Genomic DNA, 24,659 nt, shown 5'->3' with positions numbered 1-24,659 from the left:
TCTCAACAATATCCCTTGGACCAACAGTTCACCTTCAGACTCCTACATTCCTCAAACCATGATGATCAGTTGGACATATGGATGAAAATACTACCTGCTCTGAATTCTTTTGCCTGTCTTCCTAGTTTCTTTTAGACTGAACCTTTTTTTTTTGCAATGGAGGCAGTATTATTTGTTCAGGTATAAAACTGAAGAAATTATAGACAGTAAATCTGATTAATTGCTCAGCAAGACAACATTTAAAAAAATCATTATGTCTTATCTGGAGATCACTGACCATTCCTGTGATTAGCAAGTCATTCATCATCACAACATGTTTTTCTTTTGTGGGGTAATTAATATTTTATTTCCTTGTCAAAGTGTCATTCTAACCTTCTTTGCTTCCTTTTCCTGAAATTCTGGATAAAAATCTTATCTATAGAAGTCTCTGAATCTCCTTCCAGGTGGCATGCCTAAATAGGCCCACTGATACTCTGTCTTCTAGTTCTCTTCGTTCTACCAGTCAGACTTCCTTCTTCTGTTTTGGGGTGTAAATTTTTTACTTTTTTCTCCACACCTTACAGAAATATAAATTCACATACCTTCAGATTTCAATACAATACAATATAATATCAGTTACCAAATTCTTAATGAAAATTTTTAATTATTTATTTTGTTTTGTTATACATCATTTATCTTGTGCTACCTCCTTTTCTAATTTTGTCATCCAGATTTCAAAGATTGTTTTCTATTCTCATTCAAGTTCAAAACGCTATTAGCTATCAAAATTTCTGTTGGCTATTTGCTTTTTTCTACTAAAACTATGCCATAGTGCTTCAATCCATTTTTTATATTCTTACTTATCTCATTCATGTTTTTTAACACTCATTTTAATATAACTGCTCTTTAAGAGAAAAATTCCAAATTTACTTCTCTTCATACAACAACAACAAAAAAATCAGTTCATATCATGCCTTAAATCTAATTATAATAATAGCAGTGCAGGGGGAAAAGTTATTAACAATTTTATTTACATTACCTTCTTTCTGTGCTTGAACATTATATAATTTCTTTCATTTTACAAATATATCATTTCAAATTTAGCAAGTCATAATTATAGTGTAACATATTTTTCTATTTATTTTTCACTGAAAATATCTTCCATTGTCAATCCCAATATAATAATCTTCTCTAATATATTGAATTTTCACTGTTAATCTCAGTATAATAATTTTCCCTAATATATATGTTTTTCACTGTCATTCCCAGTGTAATAATCTTCTCTAATCTATATCTTCCACTGTCAAACTCAGTGTAATAATCTCCCTGGTCTATATATTTTCACCGTCATTCTCAATGTGATAATCTTCCCTAATCCATTTGGTTTCACTGTCAATTCCCAGTGTGATAATTTTTCCTGGTCTATGTATCTTCCCTAATCTATATATCTTCCCTATTCTATATATCTTCCCCTGTCAAACTCAATGTAATAGTCTTCCCTAATCATTTTATATTCACTGTCATTCCCAGTGTAATAATCTTCCCTAATCTATTTAATTTCACTGTCATTCTGAGTAATAATATTCCCTAATCTGTTTTTCACTAATCATCTCAATGTGATAATCTTTCTTCACCTATTTGTTTTCACCATATTTCCGAAAATAATAATATTCCCTAATCTATTCAGTTAAAATCTCAGATATTTCCAAAAAATATTAATCATAATCTGTGCTATTTATTTTCCCAAATTAGTCCTCATTTAATAATCATACCTTTATTATATCCCTTTCCCCGTTTCTTTTTTAATAATTATAATAATTTATTAGATTTGTATGCCGCCCCTCTCCGAAGACTCGGGATGGCTCACAACAGAATATCAATACAATATAGATACAAATCTAATATTAAAAAATTGAAAAAACTAATTTAAAAATACATTATAAAAACTTATCTACTACACAGTCATACACACTCAATCCAACTAAATAAAAAAAACATAATAAACATAATAAGGTCAGCAAAAAAAGGAGGGGGGAGATTAATCCCCCACGCCTGGCAGCAAAGGTGAGTCTTCAACATTTTATGGAAGGCAAGGAATATAGGGGCAGTTCAAATCCTTGGGGGGAGTTGATTCCAGAGGGCCGGGGCCACCACAGTTTAAGAAACTGAGCCAACTACCCTTTATTATCAAGAATACCCTCAAAATTCTGTTCTTCAAAATTATTTTTATTGTAATTGTTGTAGTAAATCCAAGGCCATATTTATTTTTGAGATTAATTGGCCCTCCTTCAAAATCAGAACAAAGTTAATTAAGTGTCAAGAAACTCTGAACTTAATTAACTTTGTTCTGATTTTGAAGGAGGGCCAATTAATCTCAAAAATAAATATGGCCTTGGATTTACTACAACAATTTTGTCATTCGGCCCTCTGTTATTTATCCAAAGAACAACACCACACACACTCACAAAACCACATATTCTAGATGTTTGCAAAGTCATCATCTAGATATCTGCTTTTGTGTTGATTCATATATACATTATATGCCACATCTGTTTATTTGCTTTACCCAGATCCCTGTGGGACGGAGATGCAGTGTTTATCTTGATTTGCTTGGAGAAGGGATATACTCTGTAGGAGTTAGTTAGGGCCAGTAATATCCTGGCTTCCTGTCAGGTTTTAGTTTCATTATTTAAGGAATTTTCAAACGATTTCAGTTCATTGTTAATAAACAGTCAGTAATACTAGCAGCCTTATCTCCTCTAGAAGAAATTGAAATTATTTCCCTATATGAACATCCATTCAGAACAGGTATTGATCATATAATGTTTGAACTGTGCATTAGAATAGATAGAATGCTAATAATATTTTACGTCATTATTTTCCTTAGGTTTGCCCTTTGTTACAGCTTCAAACAAATTTGAAGCGCTTGCAGCTCATGATGCCTTGGTTGAACTGAGTGGAGCAATGAACACTGTGGCTTGTAGCCTAATGAAGATAGCTAATGATATTCGTTTTCTTGGATCTGGTCCACGATGTGGTTTAGGAGAACTTATCTTGCCTGAAAATGAACCTGGAAGTAGTATTATGCCAGGTAACCTTGCCAAGATTTTATTGTTAACTTTGGGTTGGTAGATATTGAAAGACTGCTGTATTTATTAATTACAACCTGGCATATTATTTTATATATATTGTCATATTTATTCAGTACAGTAAATAGGAATAGATTGAAGTGAAATAAAATGTGTGATTACATTGATCACAAATGTATTAATAAATGTATTTCAATGGTTACATTTAAAAATAATTTATTATTTATAACAATTTTCTCCCTACTCAGTAAACTCTTGTTCATATTTATTTTTTAGTTAATCTTGTACTAATTGGTTAAGAATAAGGAAAAATATTAATTAGATTTAATAATTTCAAAAGATACAAGTTTGAATTTATAGAACTGTAGTAGTAGACACGAATTATTATAAAATGACATCAAATTATTCAAAGAAAAAACATCATAACTATCATAGATAATATGGGCCTTCTGTGAAGTTTTGGATTCCAGATGATATATCCTCCAATTATTACTACCTCAGTTCTATACTTCATTTTCATTAACAATATTTTAATTCAGGTGTGAATGAAGTGAGAAAAGGTGCTTTGCTTGCTTTGCTTATTTAAATACAGTGGTACCTCGGTTTTCGAACGCTTCCTTTCTCGTACATTTCGGATACCGAACAAAATTTTCTGCAAAAATTTGCTTCAGTATCCGAACAAAAATTCGGATACTGAACAGAAAATTTTGTTTTCTATCCGAAATGTAAGATCTCAGGGGACGGGATGAGAGGGAATGGGAGTCGGAACACCCCTCCTGGCCGCCCTCTTAATAGCCTTCCAGTCTCTACCTTGTAACTTCTCCATGCAGCATGAAGGGTAGGGCTGGCTACAATACCGGCAGCTTCGTGGGGGCTACTTTCCTCAGCGTTCAGTCGGTTACCTACAAGCAGCTGCACCAATTTTTTTTTCCCGGCGGTGGCGGCTCTGGGGCTTCCCTTAAAGGAGCAGCAGCAGCGTCGGGAATGTCGCGCGGTTCAGTGGGTTACCTCCAGGAAGTTGCACCAACTTTTTCTTTCCCCATGGCGGCTCCGGCGGCTTCCCGGAAGCTGCCCAAGCTGCCGCCACGGGGAAAGAAAAAGTTGGTGCAACTTCCTGGAGGTAACCCACTGAACCGCGCGACATTCCAGACGCTGCTGCTGCTCCTTTAAGGGAAGCCCCGGAGCCGCCACCGCCAGGAAAAAAAAATTGGTGCAGCTGCTTGTAGGTAACCGACTGAACGCTGAGGAAAGTAGCCCCCACGAAGCTGCTGGTATGGTAGCCAGCCCTACCCTTCATGCTGCATGGAGAAGTTACAAGGTAGAGACTGGAAGGCTATTAAGAGGGCGGCCAGGAGGGGCGTTCCGACTCCCATTCCCTCTCATCCCGTCCCCTGAGATCTTTATCCCATAGGAAATAGAGGAAATACTGTAGATTTAATTGGTTCCCAGCAAGTCAATGGGCTGGGAACCAATTAAATCCATTTCCATTATTTCCTATGGGATAAATTAATTCGGTTCTCGACCAAATCAGTTCTCAACCACAGTTCTAGAACGGATTATGGTTGAGAACCGAGGTACCACTGTAACATGCTTAACAACATAGGAAAAACCAGTAAACAAGGGAAGAAGCAAATTGAAGAGCATTTGACATATTTAGTCTACAGTTAGAAAATAAACAGTTCAAACAAATGTTCTAAGTCTGCTGAAATATTCAGCTGTTATAAATGTGCCGAACATCATTGAGCCATTAAAGGAAATTGTGTTAAAGTGAAACAAGTCCTCTTTCAAGAGTATATTTTTCTTAACTTTTAAAATGCTTTTTAAAATTTTAAAGGTCCATTACGTTTTGCATTATAAATTAAAATATATTTAGATCTTTTGGAGAGGGGAACTTCATTGAATAATTTTTGTAACATGTATTGCTCAGAGGTAATTATCATTGTACAGTAATTGTAATTTTTAATAAAATCGCTACCAAAAGATTTCCCAAAATAATGTAGGTTCAGCTATTTTATTTCCAGTACACATTTTCTGTTTTTCAAGGCATTCAGCAGGGATTTAAAATTATTGTTTTGGATTCATAATAGATTTGGATTCATTTCATCAACCCAATATTTTTGTAACATCATCATCATCCTCTAGATTTATATCCTGATTTTCCTCTAGATTTATATCCTCTAGATTTATATCCTGACTTTCATCCAAGAACTTAAGGCAGCTTCAAAGGATATTTCCTTCATTCTATTCCCATAGCACAGTGATGGTGAATCTATGGCACGGGTGCCACAAGTGGCATACGGAGCCATATCTACTGGCACGCGAGCAGTTGCCCATAGCTCATCTCCAACATGCATGTGTGTGCTGGCCTGCTGATTTTTGGCTTGCACAAAGGCTCTGGGAAGGTGTTTTTGGCTTCCAGAGAGCCTACAAAGGGATGGGGGAAGGGCATTTTTCCCTTCCTTGGCTCGATGAAAGTCTTTGGAGCCTGGGGAGGGCGAAGCACGAGTCTACTGGGCCCACCAAAAGTTGGGAAACAGAGGGCCTCCAGGGGGTTGGGGAAGTGTTTTTGCCTTCCTCAGACATTGAATTATGGGTGTGGACATTCGTGCATGTGCGATAGCGCACGCATGCTCTTTCGACACCTGAGGGGAAAAAGATTTGCCATCACTGCCATAGCATATATTGTGAAAATGACTGGCCTGAAATCATCCAGTGATTCCACAGCTAAGAATTAGCTTGTTCTAGCCCAACACCTTAACTATAAGACTACACTTTTCAGGAACATTTGAGTTATTATTTGGTTGTCAAAGTTTATTTGAGAATGAACAGCAAAATAAATATTGCACTGTTTAATAATTTAACGAATCTTTGTCCCCTCACAGGAAAAGTGAATCCTACTCAGTGTGAGGCCATAACTATGGTAGCAGCACAAGTGATGGGAAATCATACTGCTGTTACAATAGGAGGCAGCAATGGTCATTTTGAATTGAATGTCTTTAAGCCTCTGATTGTAAGTTTGCTAAAATTATAATTGAATGACATAATTTAACTGTTATAGAGACTAAATAATTGTAATATCTAATTTCTAGATCGATGCATTGGTGGGTATCATTTCAATTTGGTCTTAAACCTGATTTTGTGTATTACACTACACACATACAAGTAGTCTGACTTGTGCCAGTTGAGCCCAAAATTTCTATTTTTAAGTGTTATAGTTGTAGTTGTTAATTTAGTAACACAATTTTTAAGTGAATCTGGTTCCCCATTGACTTTGCTTGTCAGCAGGTCTCAAAAGGTAATCACATGACTGTAGACATTGTATCTGTCATAAATATGAATCAGTCAGAAGTTTAATGGGGATACTACATTGGTGGTAAATATGAAAAACAATCGTAAGTCTTTTTTTTTCAGTGCTGTTGTAACTTCGAATGATTACTAATTGAACTGTTATAAGTCAAGAACTAGCTGAATACACACAAACCAGTTCACCATAATATTACTGAATGCAAGAAAAGCCCCAATTGTCAGGTCTGCTTCGCTCAGAATTTAAGAAAGTAAAACTCAGAGTCCATTTTGAACTTCAAAGGTCACTTTTACTAAATGAAAAGTGAATGCAACGAAAGAAAAGCAAAGTCTGAAGAAAAAGGCGCTCAAGATGCCTTTTACAAAGTAATCGCAACACCCTCCTTTGATAGTCCACCCAGCCTAAAATGTCCATAAGCTTCAGGTGGGTTCATCTCCGCTGGCGTGTCATGCTTTTGGAATGCACAGTTTGTTAACCTTGAGTTGGTGATAAGCAGGTCTGCTCTGCGCATCTGTGCCAGGCTGCAATTCCCCCCTCCTTCCTCTTTCTCATGCAAAATCAAAATTCCTATGGACTCCTCCAGCTTGCTTCCCCCCAATCCAAAAGGCCTCCCCCCACCCCTGTTTCCTTATGACAGCCAATGCAGTGAAGGTATGAAGAAGAACAATACAGAGAGGCTGACACTAATGTTTTTTATGCTGTTTGGGATGTTTAACAAGTAGAGAAGAATATTAGCTTCTCTTTTACTCTTATGTTGTTTAAAGGATGTTGACTCTTTTAGCAATAAGAAATCTATAACCTTTAGTTAAGGAAGGGAAACCTCATTGCCTTTCTCCATAGAGGATGGATCTAGCATCTAGACATGGGTTATTCTAATCCATTCATCCCATAGGACTGAGTCTTTTAAACTGTTTATTCCTGTCTGTGTGCTAGGACCTCAGCTTTACTCAGTCCTCAGACAAGGACAGATGTGTGGTTGCTAGCTCTTCCCTCCTCTGATAAAATGCTGTTTTTCTAGTTTGTTGATTTTTCTCTCTCTTCTCTAGGTACAATGAGTTACCAGCCGATCCCCCTTCACTGGGATCGCTGTTTTCCTAAAAGCTCAGAGTCTGGGCTCGAGCTGTAGCAACTGATTGCCTCTTTTGCCTGTAGGCAGGTCTTTTTAAAGCCAGAAGTGCTGTATTTAGCCTTCCGTGCTGCCAGATAATTTTCTGCCCTCCGCTTAACCGCTGACTCAGAAAGAAACAGGCTTTTGTTGGTGGGGGCTTAGTGCTTTTGATCTGAGGCAGAGTGAACGGCTCATGCTCCCCATTTGTACATGTGTGAAAGTGGCTTGTATTGTAGGGCTGGAGCAGAGAGAGACATTGACCAGTCTGAGCAGCCTGAGCAAACTGTCTGCTGAGGATCTGCCTTGCAATAGTCCTTGTCACCTTCATGGTCCTAGTGCCTGGCACTTTATTGTCTCAACTTGGCTAATTATCTCCCTCCCCACCTAGTGCGGCTCCCTCTGACCAGCAGACTGGCTTCCTTAGCAGGGCCACTCACAATTGGTACCATTTAGGGAAATCTCCTGATTTTCACCACAGGGGGAGGAGCCAGGGCACCATTTTGTCCCATTTTCCCTGGGGGCTGTTTCCCTGTGTCTTGGCAGCCACTTTACCAGACTTCATGGCAACAGGCATTGCTTTTGGCTGGCATCCTGGGTCCTCCCAGATCATTCTGGAGCTGACTCTACTTCCTTTCTTTACCTTCCTGGTAACTTGCCTTCTTAGGCTTCCTTCACCAGCATTATTAAGTACAAATTACACATTTTTAATATACATTTTTATATACACATTTTTAATATACTTTTTTTTAAAAAAAATGAGCCAAGTTTTAAAAATTATTGTAGAACAGTGACATTTTTCTATTAACAGATTCTTATGGGATGTGCTCCTCTATCTGTCCTGATACCACCATGAGCTCTCGGGCAGGCAAGGCTGACAAGGCCAAAAAGAGTGGCAAATAAACCAGAGAATCAAATAATACTTCTCAGGGTTGCCACCTGACCAATTATTAATAGCTCAGCATCAAATACAGGTAGCCCCTCCTGAGACCTGGGGGAAGCCAGCGGAGCCTGCAGTAGCCTAGCCAGGTATTACTATTATTATTATTATTATTTATTAGATTTGCATGCCGCCCCTCTCCGGAGACTTGGAGCGGCTCACAACAGCAAAACAGTACAAATCCAATAGTTAAAAACAATTTAAAATCCTTAATATAAAAAACAATCATACATCTCAAACAAACCATACATAAAACGGAAATGGCCCAGGGGAATCAATTTCCCCATGCCTGACGGCAGAGGTGGGTTTTAAGAAGTTTGCATAAGGCAAGGAGGGTGGGGGCAATCTTAATCTGAGTTGATTCCAGAAGGTCAGGGCCACCACAGAGAAGGCTCTTCCCCTGGGTCCCGCCAGACGACATTGTTTCGTCGACGGGACCTGGAGAAGGCCAACTCTGTGGGACCTAACTGGTCACTGGGATTCGTGCGGCAGAAGGTGGTCTTGGAGATATTCTGGTCCGATGCCATGACGGGCTTTATAGGTCATAACCAACACTTTGAATTGTGACTAGAAACTGATCGGCAACCAATGCAGACTGTGAAGTGGTGGTGTAACATGGGCATACCTGGGAAAGCCCATGATTGCTCTCGCAGCTGCATTCTGCACGATCTGAAGTTTCCGAACACTCTTCAAAGGTAGCCCCATGTAGAGAGCATTACAGTAGTCGATCCTCGAGGTGATGAGAGCATGAGTGACTGTGAGCAGTGACTCCCGGGCCAGGTAAGGCCGCAACCAGTGCACCAGGCGAACCTGGGCAGACGCCCCCCTCGCCACAGCTGAAAGGTGGTTCTCTAATGTAAGCTGTGGATCGAGGAGGATGCCCAAGTTGCGGACCCACTCTGGGACCCCTGCAGGGTGAGGGATGGACAGATAGAATTGTCCTTGGGAGGCAAAACCCACAGCCACTCCGTCTTATCAGGGTTGAGTTTGAGTCTGTGGACACCCATCCAGACCCTAACAGCCTCCAGGCACCAGCACATCACTTCAACTGCTTTGTTGACTGGACATGGGGTGGAGATGTACAGCCGGGTATCATCAGCGTACTGATAATACCTCACCCCATGCCCTTAGATGATCTCGCCCAGCGGTTTCATGTAGATATTAAATAACAGGGGGGAGTGGATCAACCCCTGAGGCACCCCACAAGGGAGAAGCCTAGAGGTCGACCTCTGACCTCCCACTAACACTGATTGCGACCAACCGGAGAGGTAGGAGGAGACCCACTGAAGGACAGTACCTCCCACTCCCAACCCCTCCAGCCGGTGCAGAAGGATACCATGGTCGATGGTATCGAAAGCCGCTGAGAGGTCAAGAAGCACTAGGACGATAAATCCCTGTCCCGGGCCCGCCAGAGATCATCCATCAACGCGACCAAAGCAGTTTCTGTGCTGTACTCGGGCCTGAATCCTAACTACTGAGGGCCTAGATAATCAGCTTCTTCCAAGGACCGCTGGAGCGCCACCAATTTCTCTGGAGACTGGATAATAGTTGTTGAGAATGGCTGGGTCCAGGGAAGGCTTCTTGAGGAGGGGGCGGGTCAAATCCCAGATAAGGAGAGCTTTATTTACCACCGACCTGGCATTGAGTAGCAGCAGCGTGAGCCCAGGGCCAGGTAGCTCTTCCAGGGCAGAACCATCTGCCACCTTCACTCCTACTGCTGCTGTTGTTTACATGAACCTGGGCCTTCTGGCCAACAAGGGTCTGCAATTTCAGCTGAGATGCAGGAGATAATTTCATCTGCTATTAGCAAGGGCATTGCTGAAGGCATGCATCCATTGGAGAGGTCTTCCTCAATACATTCCAATAGATCTTGTAATTTCAGTGAAATTCTTTGCCCCAGGTACCATGGCCACACCCTCTATCTAGGTGGCTTTGGAGCGCTCCACAAGTTCTTGCTCAGACCTATTAGCCCTCGACCCTCCAACGTCCACTGATGTTCCTTGCTACATCATTGATCTATTATTTGTGATGCTAACGCCCGAAATCTATGTGATCTCATCCCCTCCTCTTCTTGATTGCTGTTCGCTGTCAATGGGCCACCCCAGCTTCAGGTCCCATTCCATTGTCCTTTGACAAGAAGTATTTACAACGTATAGCAGAAATTAGCGGTGTCCCTGCAATTGCCTTCTGTTGATGTTTCCGTTGCGGCCATCTATTCGGTCACCACCATGCCAGGTGAACCAGAGGAGCTCCTCAAACCCAGAAGGAAAGAGAAAACTCTTCTGAAGACTTATTTTTCGTGCTGTTTTGTGCATTGTTCTTTATCCATACTTCATTCACCACATTTCAGCAACTTCAAGAGATAATTCCCACCAAAGATGTTTGTTCTTACCAGGACATCAACAAGCTTCTGACTGTGATCCAATTTTTGGCAGATGCCACCCTCCAAGCTACTAGGTTTTCCTCCTGGGCCATCGGATTCGCCGTGGTGGCCCAACCAATGCTCTGGTTGCGACAGTGGCAAGCAGATACCCACCATAAGTGGCAACTTACCTCTATTCCATTCACGGGGCAGCAGCTCTTTGGGAAGTCTCTGGAATCAATTCTCATTGACTCCAGAGACAAAAGGAAGAATTTTGCCTTCCTTCTTCGGGAGGGGATCCTTCCGCTACATGCCTTATCAGAGGCGGTCCTTTCAGACTTCCAACTCCTTAGGATTTTATTTCAGATCACAAGGTCAGTATGGGGGCAGGCAATGACTGGATCCAGACAGATCTAGCAGGAGCAGACCATTCAAGCGGCCATTTCATGGAAAAGGCAGTTATCCCTTCAGACGTTCCACTGAGGCTCCATCTTGCCCTCCCATTGGCAGGCAGCTGTCCCTATATGCTGACAGATCCGGGAGACCATTCAATCAGAATTCCATCAAATCCCCCCCCCCCGAGGTTTTTCCTACCTTACCCTGTGTCAAACAATCTCCCAAGCGGGCCCTAATGGATTTCGCCATTGCAATCCTATCAGTCATGGCTGCTCACCTCAGAGGTATTCCTATTCGCATCCAGTGCTACCTCGATGACATAGTGATTCAAGCCCCATCCAGACACCAAACAGTGCAGGATGTCCAGGATACCATATCCATCTTTCAGCGCCTCATGTTTTCCATTAATTTGGAAAAAAGTCATCTTTCGCCCCTTACTCACTTAAACCACCTAGGGGCCATTATGGACTCTCTGGAGTGTAAGATATACCTTTCTCAGGAGCGACAGGACAGTGTTAAGAACCTGGTTTCAGATTTAGGACCCAACATAGAGTCTCTGCAACCTCTTTCTATACTCCTGAGTAAAATGATATTGTGTATGTCAATCATTCCTAGGGCTCGCCTCCACTCCATAGACCTTCAATGGTTTCTTTGACAGTGAGGACTTCCCTCACATAAGAGGTGTGTAGTTTCTTCTTCTGGTGGTCCTCAGATGCCCCATCCTAAGGGTGTCTGTTCCACAAATTGGAGAGAATTGTAGACACCACAGATACGAGTCTGCCAGGTTGGGGGGCCCACTCCCAGGCAGCCATGCTGCACCAAAGTGGAGATGGGTCACAGTATCAGAGTTGTGACCTGTCTACCTGGCCCTGAAGCAGCTACGACATCTTGGGACTCACAGACAATGTGAGCAAGAAGGCCCACATCAACAGATGAGGGCACAGGGTTCCTTCATGTGAGAGGCCAGGAGACTTGGTCTTTTGGCCTCCCACATGAATGTCATCTGCTATCAGTCCGAGGAATCCAACATTCAAGTGGACTGGCTTAATTGGTCATAATTGACCACACAGAATGGTGTCTGCATCCAGATATCTTCTGCGAGCTGACAAGTCTTCCACAGGTTGACTTGTTTGCCACCCTGGAAAATGCTCAGCTCCCAAGATTCTTTTCAAGGTACAAGACCCAGGGCGTGGAGGGGATGGACTATTTTATGTCTTTCTTCCTGTTCCCTTACTGGCCAGAGTCATCACCAAGATCTTGGAGGAGAGAATGGAGATCCTACTACTGGCCGTCATTGGCCCAGGACAGCCTGGTTTGTGAATCTAATGTTCCTGTCAATATCACAGCCCTGGCAGATACCAGTCACCAAGTCTGTGCTTAGTCAGGGGGCACTGATCCATCCAGATTCTTGATGGTACTGTCTCACAGCCTGGCACTTGAGTAGTACGCCCTGAGGCACCAGAACATCTCCACCAGGGCCATCAAAACTATCCAGGAATCTAGGTGACCTTTGTGTCTACGGAAAGGGGCGGTATACAAATCTAATTAATAATAATAATAATAATAATAATAATAATAATAATAATAATAATAAAATGCATCTATTCTGCCACCTGGAAAGCCTTTTGCATGTGATGTATGACAAAGGGCTGTTCACCTGTGCAACTCACCATAGGAAACCTCATTTACGTTTTGCAAGCAGGTCTGGATAAGAGGCTTTCCCCTAATAGCATCTGGAAGTAGTGGCAGCCTTATTGTCTGTATTATTCTATGGCTCTCTGGAGTCATTGACTCAACATCCCCATGATTTATCCATAGGGCCACTAATCTGTATCCACCTGACATCAACAGATACCCAATCTGGGATCTGTCCAGGGTTCTTAACTCCCTAACAGCAACACCAGAGGAACCATTACATGAGGCTTCCCTTCATAATCTCACCTGCAAGGTTGCCTTCCTGGTAGCCATCGCCTCCACCAAGAGGATTTTGGAACTTGCAGGACTCTCTGTACATAAGGACCTTTGCATCTTTCACCTGAACAGGGTGGTGCTTCGATTCGACCCTTTCTTTCTTCCCAAGATCAACTCTTGTTTCCGTCTGGCCCAGGAGGGTATTTTCCATAATCCTTCCCATCCATTAGAACAAAAATGAAACACATTGGATGTCTGCAGGGCTCTGCGAATTTACATTCAATGCACTACTGCAATTCACAGGATGGAGTCCCAATTTGTTTCCTTTCTGCCATCCATGATGGGCCACAAGGTGAACCTCTCTACAATTGGGCGTTGGCTGAGCGGCACCATCACCGATGCAATCTGATGTTACTTCCCCGTCCCTGTCATGTGATACCATATTCCATGCCCAGTGCTGCAGCAATGGCAGCCTGGGCAACTCAGGCCTCTATCAAGGTGGTCTGTAGAGCACCTACTTGGGCTTCTCCGCCCTTCATAGGACACTGTAAGATTGACACCTTTGCCTTAGCGGATGCGGCCTTCAGGCGCAGAGTGTTCCAGAGGGTGCATTCTCAGTAATATCTCTGGAACCAGGATCAGTCCACACATGGCTTTGATATGTCCCATGTCTAGATTCTAGCTCCACCCTCTATAGAGAAGCGGCGTTGGTCTTACCTGATACACTCCTTTTCATAGGGTGGAGATAGCATCTAGCCCTGTCCTGCCTCTTTTTCTGGTCCTGGCTCATGTCTGTGTTTTTTCTGAACTGACCTTATTTCGTACCATCGTAAGAGGAGTACCTACCTGTAAGCAGCACCACACTTCAAGTTGATTTTCTGCCTTCATAAAACTGGGGATCCTTGCAGACAGGCAGGAATAAACAGCTGAAAAAACTCATTCCACTGAATGAAAGGATAAGGACAACCCATGTCTAGATGCTATCTCCACCCTACAAGGAGGAACGTATCAAGTAAGACCAAGACCCCTTCTTTCCTTCTTAGCAGTCCAGGTTCAATTTGATGGCTTTCTGTTATTGGCTTATATTTGCTCAGTGCCTTATAGGAATACAGGTACTTCTTGACGTATAATCATTTGTCTAGTGACCATATGCCATTAATTTTTTTAAACATATGAACATTCCCTGTCCCCCAAAGTAAATCTGAAAACATCAAATTATAAGATTAGAAGGGATCTTGGACATGTTTTTAATTCAGCCTTCTACTCAAGCCAGGATTCACCAAATCATCTTGTACAAATGTTTGTCCAAACCTTTCTTGAAGACCTCCAGCAATAAAGCATCCATAACTTTAGGAAGCAAGCTGTTCCACTGGTTAATATACCGCTCAAAAAATTAAAGGGAACACTTAAACAACTGAATATAACTCCAAATAAATCAAACTTCTGTGAAATCAAACTGTCCACTTAGGAAGCAACACTGATTGACAATCAATTTCATTTTGTTGTCGGCACATTCAACTTTGTGCAAAACAAAGTATTCAATGAGAATATTTCATTCATTCAGATCTAGGATGTGTTATTTGAGTGTTCCCTTTATTTTTTTGAGCAGGATAGTTTGTAATGTCAAGACAGTTTCCCTTACTTACTTCTTGGTTGGATTTTCCTCTGATGAGCCATTGTTCTTGTCCTATCCTCAGGTGCTTTGGAGAATAAATTGAGATCCTCTTCCTGTGACAATTCTTCTATTGGAAAACTGCTATTATGTCTTTTCTTAATTTTCTCTTGTAAGCTAAACATAAATCTAGTTGTAGATTTACCCTCCAGTCCAAATATCATCTGTGTTGCTCTTCTCTGTACTCTTTCTAGGGCCTAGGATCTTTTTTGTATTGTGACCAGAACTGCATGTACATCCCTAATGTGGCCTCACCAATACAGCATGTATAGCAATTCTGTCATTACCTAGATCTTAACACTAATCCTCTGCTGATGCAGTCTAGGATTACTTTAACTTTTTATTATATTTTTATCCTGTATCTGTGCATTTGTTTTTTTCCTGCTCAAGTAAGAGATCTTGCTTTTCTTTCCACTAAACTCATCTTGTTGGATAGGGTCCAATGCACCTTCTGAATTTTGAGTCTGTTTTCAAAGTGCTTCTTGAAATACATGTACAGTGGTACCTCGAGATACGAATTTAATTCGTTCCGGACCTGGGCTCTTAAGTCGAGCAGCTCTTATCTCGAACAACTTTTCCCCATAGGAATTAATGTAAATAATTTTAATTGGTTCCAGCCCTCAAAAAACTCACAAAGTTAGTCTAAATTATGCAGAAAGACATGTTTTTAATGAAGAAATGTACATGTACATATAAATGAATAATGAAGTTTCTTTCACTTAACTTGTAAACTTTCTTAAACTTTTAAATTTACATATGTTCAACTTCTCTGCCACCCAATCCTGTAGGACAGAGGTACCCAACCCTTTTTGCACCAGGGACCGGCTTTAAGCGATCAAGAGAGGAATGGGTGAATGAATGGACGGAGGGTGGGAAGGAAGGAAGGAAAGAGGGAAGGGACAGGAACAGAGGAAGGAAGCAAGGAAACTTATGAAAGGGGAGAGTAAGAGAGGAATGAGTGAAGGGAGGGAGGGAGGGAAGAAGGTGGGAAGGAGAAAGAAAAGAAGAAATAGAGGAAGGGAAGGTAAAAGAGAGAAAGAAAAAGAGCAAGAAAGAAAGAAAGAAAGAAAGGGGGAAGAGACAGGAACAGAGGAAGGAAGCAAGGAAACTTATGAAAGGGGAGAGTAAGAGAGGAATGAGTGAAGGGAGGGAGGGAGGGAAGAAGGTGGGAAGGAGAAAGAAAAGAAGAAATAGAGGAAGGGAAGGTAAAAGAGAGAAAGAAAAAGAGCAAGAAAGAAAGCTGCAAGCACCCCCCCGAGCCCCCCAGGCCGGCTGCAACCTTTTAAAACACGCGCGCCGCTTCGCAGCTGTCTCCTGAAGCCGAACGCGGAAGTTAGCGTTTGGCTTCAGGAGACAGCTCCTTGGCGCTTGTATCTCGAATTTGGGCTTGTAAGTAGAACAAAAATATCTCTCCCCTCCCAGCTCTTATCTCGAGTTGCTCTTAAGTAGAGCAGCTCTTATGTCGGGGTTCCACTGTAATCTGCAAATTTGATCAGGGCCCCTTCCATTTGTTTATCTAGGTTATTTATTTGTTTTTATAGAAAAATTTTATTTACAAATAACAAAGAACATTTAAAAACTGGATGTTACGTGACAAGTTTACGTTTCTATACATCCTTTTAAATAGGTCTTTCTTTCTCCCTTTTTTTCTTCTCCCCGATATTTAAGCTTCAATTTCTTTCTCATTAATCGTTACATCTTTTATTTTAACTATCTATTTTGAACTTTTCCATTTTTCCATCCAACAGTAAAATATATCCCAGCATTTATAATAATCTGAATCATCTTTATTTTTAAGTTCATATGTTAATTTATCCATTTTGGCGCAAACTGTTATTTTTTCAATTACCTCTACTTCTTTCAGTACATCATCATTTTTCCATGCTTGTGCAAAAGTTATCCTCGCAGCTTTAGTTATGTATAACATCAAATATAATTGATTTTTTTCCTAGCTTCTTTCGTGCTATTCCTAATAGAAAAAGTTCCATTTTTAAAAAATCTACCATCTCTTCTATCCAAACATTAATTTTTTCCCAGTATAATTTAGTTTTTTCACAATCCCACCAAATATAATAAAATGAGCCCCATTCTTTCTTACATTTCCAACATTTTGCTATGTACTTTTTAATCAATTTTTGCCAATTGGACAGGTGTTACGTGCCACCTAAAAAACATCTTGTACCAATTCTCCTGGTAGGCGGTTGCTAGTGTCCATTTCTTGTTTTTGTCCCAGATTTGTTGGCATTCATTTAAATTAATATTACACCCAAAGTCCTGAGTGCACTTTGTCATATTATCCTTTACCTGTTCTGTTTCTGTTTTATAATTAAGCAAATATTGATACAGGCTTTTTATCATTTTATTATCTGGACCCAACAAAATTTTGTCCAATTCTATCTTGGTTTCTATTCCCCCTTCTCTCTTATCTTTTTCAAACCTTGATCTTGCTTGTAAGTATTCCTACCACTCTAAATTTATTCCCTCATCTCTTAACTCCATTCTTGTTTAAATAGATCCTTCTTCCTTCATTAATTCTTTATATGTTATTGCTTTCCTTATTTTCAAATTCAAGAGAGTGTATGCTTCTAAAGGTGAATACCAAAATGAAGTACCTCTATATATTTGTTTCTTATCTGGGTTATTTATGAAGATGTTGAAGAGCACTGGGCACAAGACAAAACCTTGAGGAACCTACTGCTTACAACTCCATGTAAGTGTAATTCTATTGAGGATCACAAACTAAGTGCAGTTGATTTTATCAAGAAGTAGGGAAGGTGTTATCTACAATATCAAATGCCTTCTTTGGGGATTGTTATTTTGTCATATAAATATTTATCTTTGGTGTTCTGTTGTAATTATAGTAAAGCTCTTGTTAGCCAATGTACTAGTGAATAATTTTTATTAAAGTATTAATTATTTTTTATTTATTTAGATTAGAAATGTGCTACATTCTGCACGGCTCTTAGGAGATGCCTGTATCTCTTTCACTGAAAATTGTGTAATTGGAATAGAAGCGAATACAGAGAGGATAAATAAGTTAATGAATGAATCATTGATGTTGGTGACTGCCCTTAATCCCCACATTGGTAAGTATTTAACAAATATGAAAAATGCCATGAAACATCATGTGATGGCAATGAGTCATGGTGAGTTTCATACCCATGTCCAAGAGTATTGATAAACAATATAAACCAGTGCAATCAAAAACAGTATTAAAAATTATAATATAACTTTAACATTCTTACAAGAGGTTGCTGATAATGACTGAAGTGGCTTGGGGTAGGGATGGGGAGAGTAGAAATGATAGAATCATAGAATTCAGCAGCCTTATCCAAAAACCTGTGTGAGAAGAAACCAACTACATAGATCTGTGTTTCCTTCTGAGGGAAGTAACCCCTCCTAGAAGAATGAAACATTTTTTGAAATGTTTAAAAAGGCAGAATATTATATTTATTTATTATTTATTTATTATTTGGATTTCTAGACTGCCCTTTTCCAGGGGACTCAGGATGGCTTACAGCATAAAAAATACTAAATCAGCAATATAAAATCCTACTCTACAAGCTACACTTAATAATCCAAATAATTAAAACCAACTCTTAAAAACCCAAAACATTTAAAACCATTCAACCAACATTCATCTCATCAAAGTCAGAGTATTCAGCCAGAGGAAGGTATCAGCACTAAATGGCCATAGGCCTGCCAGCAAAGTTGTGTTTTTAAAAACTTTTTGGAAGGCCAGAAGGGTGGAGGCAATGCGAATCTCTGGGGGGAGTTGGTTCCAAAGGACTGGAGCTGCCACAAAGAAGACCCTTCCCCTAGACCTCACCAGGTGACATTGCTTGGCTGACAGGACCTGGAGAAGGCTGACTTTGTGGGATCTGACCGGCCACTGGGAAACATGAGCTGGGGTGGCGCAGCAGGTAGAGTACTGTACTGCAGGCCACTGAAGCTGACTAGATCTGAAGGTCAGCGGTTCAAATCTCATCACTGGTTTAAGGTTGACTCAGCCTTCCATCCTTCCGAGGTGGGTAAAATGAGGACCCGGATTGTGGGGGCAATACGCTGACTCTGTTAAAAAGTGCTATTGCTAACATGTTGTAAGCCGCCCTGAGTCTAAGGTGCTCATTAATTTAATTTAATTTAATTGACTTCTATGCCACCCAATCCCATAGAACTTAGGGTGACTTACAGCAATATAATACACAATAAAATACAATAATAAAATAAGTCAAAATTAATACTAAAACATTAAAATAATAAAAACAATAAAAAACCCCACCGTAATCCAATCAACCAAACATACATATCTATCCAATCTATTCGGCCATAATAGATGTAGTATTCACGGCGCCCAGGCCTGCCAACACAGCTAAGTCTTCACTGCCTTTCGGAAGACCAGTAGGATGTATACAGTACAAACATCGTGGGGGGGCTGGGATGGCTACAGAGAAGGCCCTCCCCCACAGCCCTACCAACCTGCATTGCTTAGTTGATGGAACCTGGAGGAGGCCACCCTGTGAGATCTTATTGGTCTCTGGGAGGTATGGGGCAGGAGACGGCCCTGAAGATAGTCTGGTCCTAAGCCAAGCCTCTTAAGAAAGAGTTGGTCAGCCTATCCACAAGCTCCAAGAAGATGTGATTATTCTTCAGGGTAAAGCCATTCAGTCACAACAGGAATTACCAACAAGCCCCTTCATTGCATCAGCTATGACCCTGACAGCAACCAATAGAATACATGCTCTTGCCACAGGAATAGGAAGCTCAAGCCCAAAGAGGGTATAAATAACATTCGCTCGCCACTCCATATGTTCAGCTGCACCAGGGCCCTGTGCTTGATGGTTCTTCATTAAACCATCTTTCCAGTTTCCATGTTTCCAGTGTCTTTCTCCCCACTTTGAACGGAACCTGATAGATATTTCTTTCAATACTAGCTTCCAGCTGTAGATTTTATTTCTTGTACTGTATACAATTGCATGTGTGTGTGTTGTGTGTAAAAGCATGCAGACGTGCTTACATAGACACAGGTGCATGCAAATGTATCTTGAAAACTACTTCTCTTGTAAAGATTCTAGGAAGAAATAGGCAATATTCTTGTTTTTGGGAAAATGTAAATAACACTCACATTTGTCAACAATCAACATTTTTCTAATGAAGTTGTAATGTCTTTTGATAAGTGGGAAACAAAAGAATTAACTCAATATTTTCATCAGGAAAACATGCCCCTTAGGACACCACAATCATCATAAATACATGCCAATTCCAAATCGTGATCATGTGATCATGTTATGACTGTGTGAAAAATGGTCATAAATCACTTTTTTCAGTGCCATTATAAATTAATCACTAAAATATACCAATATATGCTAGAAACAGACAGGATAAGAGGATATTGTTAAAGACCCAGTGATTGCATGGGCCAAGAACATTCAACATAATATACATTTAACAGATTGGGAGAAATCATGGAACAATATTTGTAAAATCATGTTGTCAGCAGCCTATTTACCCCCTCAAAGACTCGCTAAGATATATCCCAAACTTAAAGATACCTGTTGGAAACAGGGAACATTTTTTTATATGTGGTGGTCCTGCTCTAAGATTCAAAGTCTATAGAAAACTATACATAAGTGGCTTACCGAAATTGTGGAAGATAAAATTGAATATTCACCCAAAGGCATGCTTTTAGGGATCTGGAAACAAAATTACCCCAAGCAAAAACTTTATATTATGACGCGTATAATTACCACAGTCAAAATTTCATTAGCCCAATTGTGGAAAAAGGAACAAATCCCGTCCGAAAACCTCATTATTGAGAAAGTGTATAAATGCGCTGAAATGGATGAAATGGCAAATGCAATCAAAGGAGTAAGAATCAAAGAAATCAAAGAGATATGTAAAGAATGGCATGAATGGATCTGCAATAAAAAATGAATATATCAATATACTAACATCACAGGTTTTATTAACTCATAGAAATGTATATTGTTTGCTTAAGACACAGAGATATGATTTGTAATCTTAATATGCAAAATGAAACTATTGTATCTGTAATAACAATTATATGAATTATCTTTTTTTTTAACAATAAAAGTTTAAATAATTTTTTTTTAAAAAATTGGTTTTCAGTATATAACTACAACATTCAGTATCATGGTTCATTTTATGGGTTGCTAGTCACATAGATACTATACATTACTGTACAATTTCTACTTGGTTGCCTTGGGTGACTTGTCATTGAAGTTGTTTCTTAATGGTCCAAAATATAAGAATCAACCTTACAATACATTTTTTTTTTCTGTTAGGTTATGACAAAGCAGCCAAGATTGCCAAAACTGCACATAAAGAAGGGATGACATTAAAAGCAACTGCTATCAAACTTGGATTTCTTACAGCAGAACAATTTGATCAATGGGTAAAGCCAGAAAATATGCTGGGTCCTAAGTGATGCTACTGTGTGTGATAAAACAGAAAAATAAATAAATTATATAAATCAAATGTTTTGTTGTCCAAAACCTATTCATGGTTGTGTTTGTATTCCTAAAATTAACGACAAAAAATAATATGCTGCTATTTTAAAAAGGCAAGTATTAGTACCAGATGAAACACTTCAGGAAATCTGCTTAATTTTCTACATTGCCATATAAATTGGAATCAAGATACACAAGAAGAATAACCATTATACAGTGGTACCTCATGATACGAACCCCTCGTCTTACGAACAACCCGAGATACGAACCCGGGGTTCAGAAAATTTTTGCCTCTTCTGACGAACTTTTTTCGTCTTACGAACACCAAACCCGAACTTCCGGGTTCGGCGTTGGGAGGCTGCCGAGAAGCCCCGCCGCCCGGCTGTCACCTTTTAAAACAGCCGGGCAAGAGCACGAGGGGCTGGGAAGCCTCTTGCAGCAGCTGCTACAGCGTAGACATTTGGGGTTTTGGCTGGGGGGGGGAAAGGCAGGAGGTTCGGCACCTCCCTCCTCCTCCCATATTCCGCCTCCCTCTCAGCCCGCTAGGCAGGCCGGCGGTCTCCGTTGCGGAGCCCAGCCATGTGGGCTTCGTTCCCCCTCTTACCAGCCCAGCAGGCAGCCGCCGTGGAGCCTGGCCATGTGGGCTCCGCCCCTCTCCTCACCGGGAAGGGAGGGAAGGGAAGGGAGGGAAAAGGTTGGAGAAGCCCTTGCCGGATTCGCGCTGCGCCGCCACCCTCAACTTCAAGCAGAAACCTCTCTCTCTCTCTCTCTCCTTCCTCCCTCCTCTTCCTCCCGTATTCCACCTCCCTCCCAGCCACATTTGCCTTCATCCACCGCCAGCGGCATCCAGCTGCTCCTCCTCTTCTTGCTTTACAAGATGACAGCTGGGCAGCGGCACGGAGGCTGGAGGCGGCAGGTGTGTGCGGAAGAGGTCCACAGGAGAACTGGGGGGAGATGCGGTGCCTAGACACCTGCCTGCAGCAAAGGCACCCCGCGACCACCACCTTTGCCCCCAGAGGAAAGACCCCAGCCCACACCTGCTGCTTGCTCTCCTGGGGGCCCCGCAAAGATCACCTTCGGGAGCTTCGCTGCCCCTCTGTCATTTTGTAGAGAAGCAAGAAGAGGAGGAGGAGTGGATGCTGGTGGTGGCGGAGGAAGGCGAATGCGGCCCGGAGGCTGGGAAGGAGGCGGAATACGGGAGGAGAAGGGAGCCAGCCTCCACACTTTTCTTTCGGCGGAGGAGTTCAGTGGCCAGAGAAAGGGATCAATGTAAAAGCGCCGCTGGGCTCGGAACGACTTTGGCCAATTAGCTCCTCCGAAAGAAAAGCGTGGACGCTGCCTCCCTCCTCCTCCTGTATTCCGCCTCCCTCCCAGCCCGCTAGGCAGGCCGGCGGTCTCCGTTGCGGAGCCCAGCCATGTGGGCTCCGCTCTGTTCCCTGCCGGCTCCTCCGAAAGAAAAGCGTGGACGCTGCCTAGCTCCTCTCGTATTCCGCTTCCCTCCCAGCCTGCTAGGCAGGCCGGCGGTCTCCGTTGCGGACCCCAGCCATGTGGGCTCCGCTCTGTTCCCTGCCGGCTCCTCCGAAAGAAAAGCATGGATGCTGCCTCCCTCCGCCTGTATTTCGCCTCCCTCCCAGCCCACTAGGCAGGCCAGCAGTCTCAGTTGCGGAGCCCAGCCATGTGGGCTCCGTTCCCCCTCTTACCAGCCCAGCAGGTAGCCGCCATGGAGCCCGGCCATGTGGGTTCCGCCCCTCATTGGCCTGATCAGCTGGCCGGCGGTCTCTGTCGCGGAGCCCAGCCATGTGGGCTCCGCTCTCCTCCCCCACCGGCCCAGCAGGCCGGCAGGTGGTCCCCGTGACGGAGCCCAGCCCCATGGGCTCCGTTACATCTTCTGCTGCGAGCGAGGCCATGCTGGCGGCAGCGCAACAAAGAGGGGCATTCATCTTCCTCCCGGAGGCAGCTCTGCTGGATGTGGGCGATGGGTGGGACAGAGGGGCAGGGTTAAGCGCCGGACCCACGGTCAAGGAGCCCACGGTCAGTCGGCTGTGGGCAGGAGGAAGGCGAATGCCGCTCTTTCTTGCGCTGCCGCCAGCATGGCCTGGCTGGCAGCGGAAGATGTAATGGAGCCCACAGGGCTGGGCTCCGTGATGGGGACCACGGGCCGGCCTGCTGGGCCGGTGGGGGATGGAACGGAGCCCACATGGCTGGGCTCCGCAACGGAGACCCAGCGGGGAGGAGAGCGGAGCCCACATGGCTGGGCTCCGCGACAGAGACTGCCGGCCAGCTGATCGGGCCGATGAGGAGAGGGGTGGAACCCACATGGCCGGGGTCCGCGGCGGCTGCCAGCTGGGCTGGTAAGAGGGGGAACGGAGCCCACATGGCTGGGCTCCGCAACGGACACCGCCGCCCTGCCTAGCGGGCTAGGAGGGAGGCGGAATACGGGAGGAGGAGGGAGGCAGCAGCCACGCTTTTCTTTCGGAGGAGCCGGCAGGGAACAAAGCGGAGCCCACATGGCTGTGTTCCGCAATGGAGACCGCCGGCCGGCCTAGCGGGCTGGGAGGGAGGCGGAATATGGGAGGGGGAGGGAGGCAGCATCCACGCTTTTCTTTCGGAGGAGCCGGCAGGGAACAGAGCGGAGCCCACATGGCTGGGCTCCGCAACGGAGACACGGTGAGGAGAGGGGTGGAGCATTCAGGGCGAAGTGCATGGAGGGGAAGGATGTTCCGGTTTCCCGGGCAGGGGTGATCTTCTGCCGGCCATGGGCGAAGGGCGGGGAAGCCAGCGGCTGTAGCAGCTGGTGCAAGAGGCTTCCCCGCCCTTCGCCCATGGCCGGCAGAAGATCGCTCTTGCCCAGCGGGTGGCAAAGCACTGGGGTGGGAGTTGTCAGGACACCCCCCACCCCAGCACTTCGCTTCCCATCAGGCAAAAGTGCTCGGGAGGCCACGGGTGACTGGCGGGGAGGATCGGGAGGCTAAATCTGCAGCGGGTGCTGTGGTGGAGACCTTTGGGTTTGTGGCTGGGGGGGAAGGTGAAGCGCTGGGGTGGGGGGTGTCAGGCCGGACCTCCTGCCTCCCCCCAGCCAAAAACCCAAAGCGGCCTCCCAAACCCGAACTTTCGCTGAGAAGCCCCGCCGCCCGGCTGTCACCTTTTTAAACAGCCGGGGGGCTTCTCAGCAGCCTCCCAACGCCAAACCCGGAAGTTCGGGTTTGGTGTTCAGGTTCAGGAGGCTGCTGGGAAGCCCCCCCCCTGTTTTAAAAGGTGACAGCCGGGCGGCAGCGGTTTTTTGCGGGGGGTTTTTTTGTTGTTGCACGGATTGACTTTACATTGTTTCCTATGGGAAACAATGTTTGGTCTTACGAACCTTTCGTCTTACGAACCTCCCCCTGGAACCAATTAGGTTCGTATCTTGAGGTACCACTGTATTCCAATCAGAT

The 24,659-nt window shown here is 43.1% G+C and overlaps 1 protein-coding gene across 2 annotated transcripts in view; it reads left to right on the top strand.

The window, feature by feature from the left end:
* FH (fumarate hydratase) overlaps window positions 1-21,256 on the top strand; it is a 51,034-nt gene extending 29,778 nt beyond the window's left edge. For both annotated transcript variants that reach the window (XM_070728898.1, XM_070728899.1), the window contains 4 exons: window positions 2,867-3,070; window positions 5,951-6,078; window positions 17,691-17,844; window positions 21,064-21,256. In XM_070728898.1, the coding sequence (XP_070584999.1) occupies window positions 2,867-3,070; window positions 5,951-6,078; window positions 17,691-17,844; window positions 21,064-21,206 (629 nt within the window). In that variant the 3' untranslated portion in view covers window positions 21,207-21,256. The remainder of the gene's footprint in view (window positions 1-2,866; window positions 3,071-5,950; window positions 6,079-17,690; window positions 17,845-21,063) is intronic.
* The last annotated feature ends 3,403 nt before the right edge of the window (window positions 21,257-24,659 follow it).

This window comes from Erythrolamprus reginae, chromosome Z (assembly GCF_031021105.1).
Source record: "Erythrolamprus reginae isolate rEryReg1 chromosome Z, rEryReg1.hap1, whole genome shotgun sequence".
Taxonomy (NCBI): Eukaryota; Metazoa; Chordata; class Lepidosauria; order Squamata; family Dipsadidae; genus Erythrolamprus; species Erythrolamprus reginae.
The sequence above is the reverse complement of the archived record's forward strand: the minus strand, read 5'-3'. Positions and strand labels throughout refer to the sequence as shown.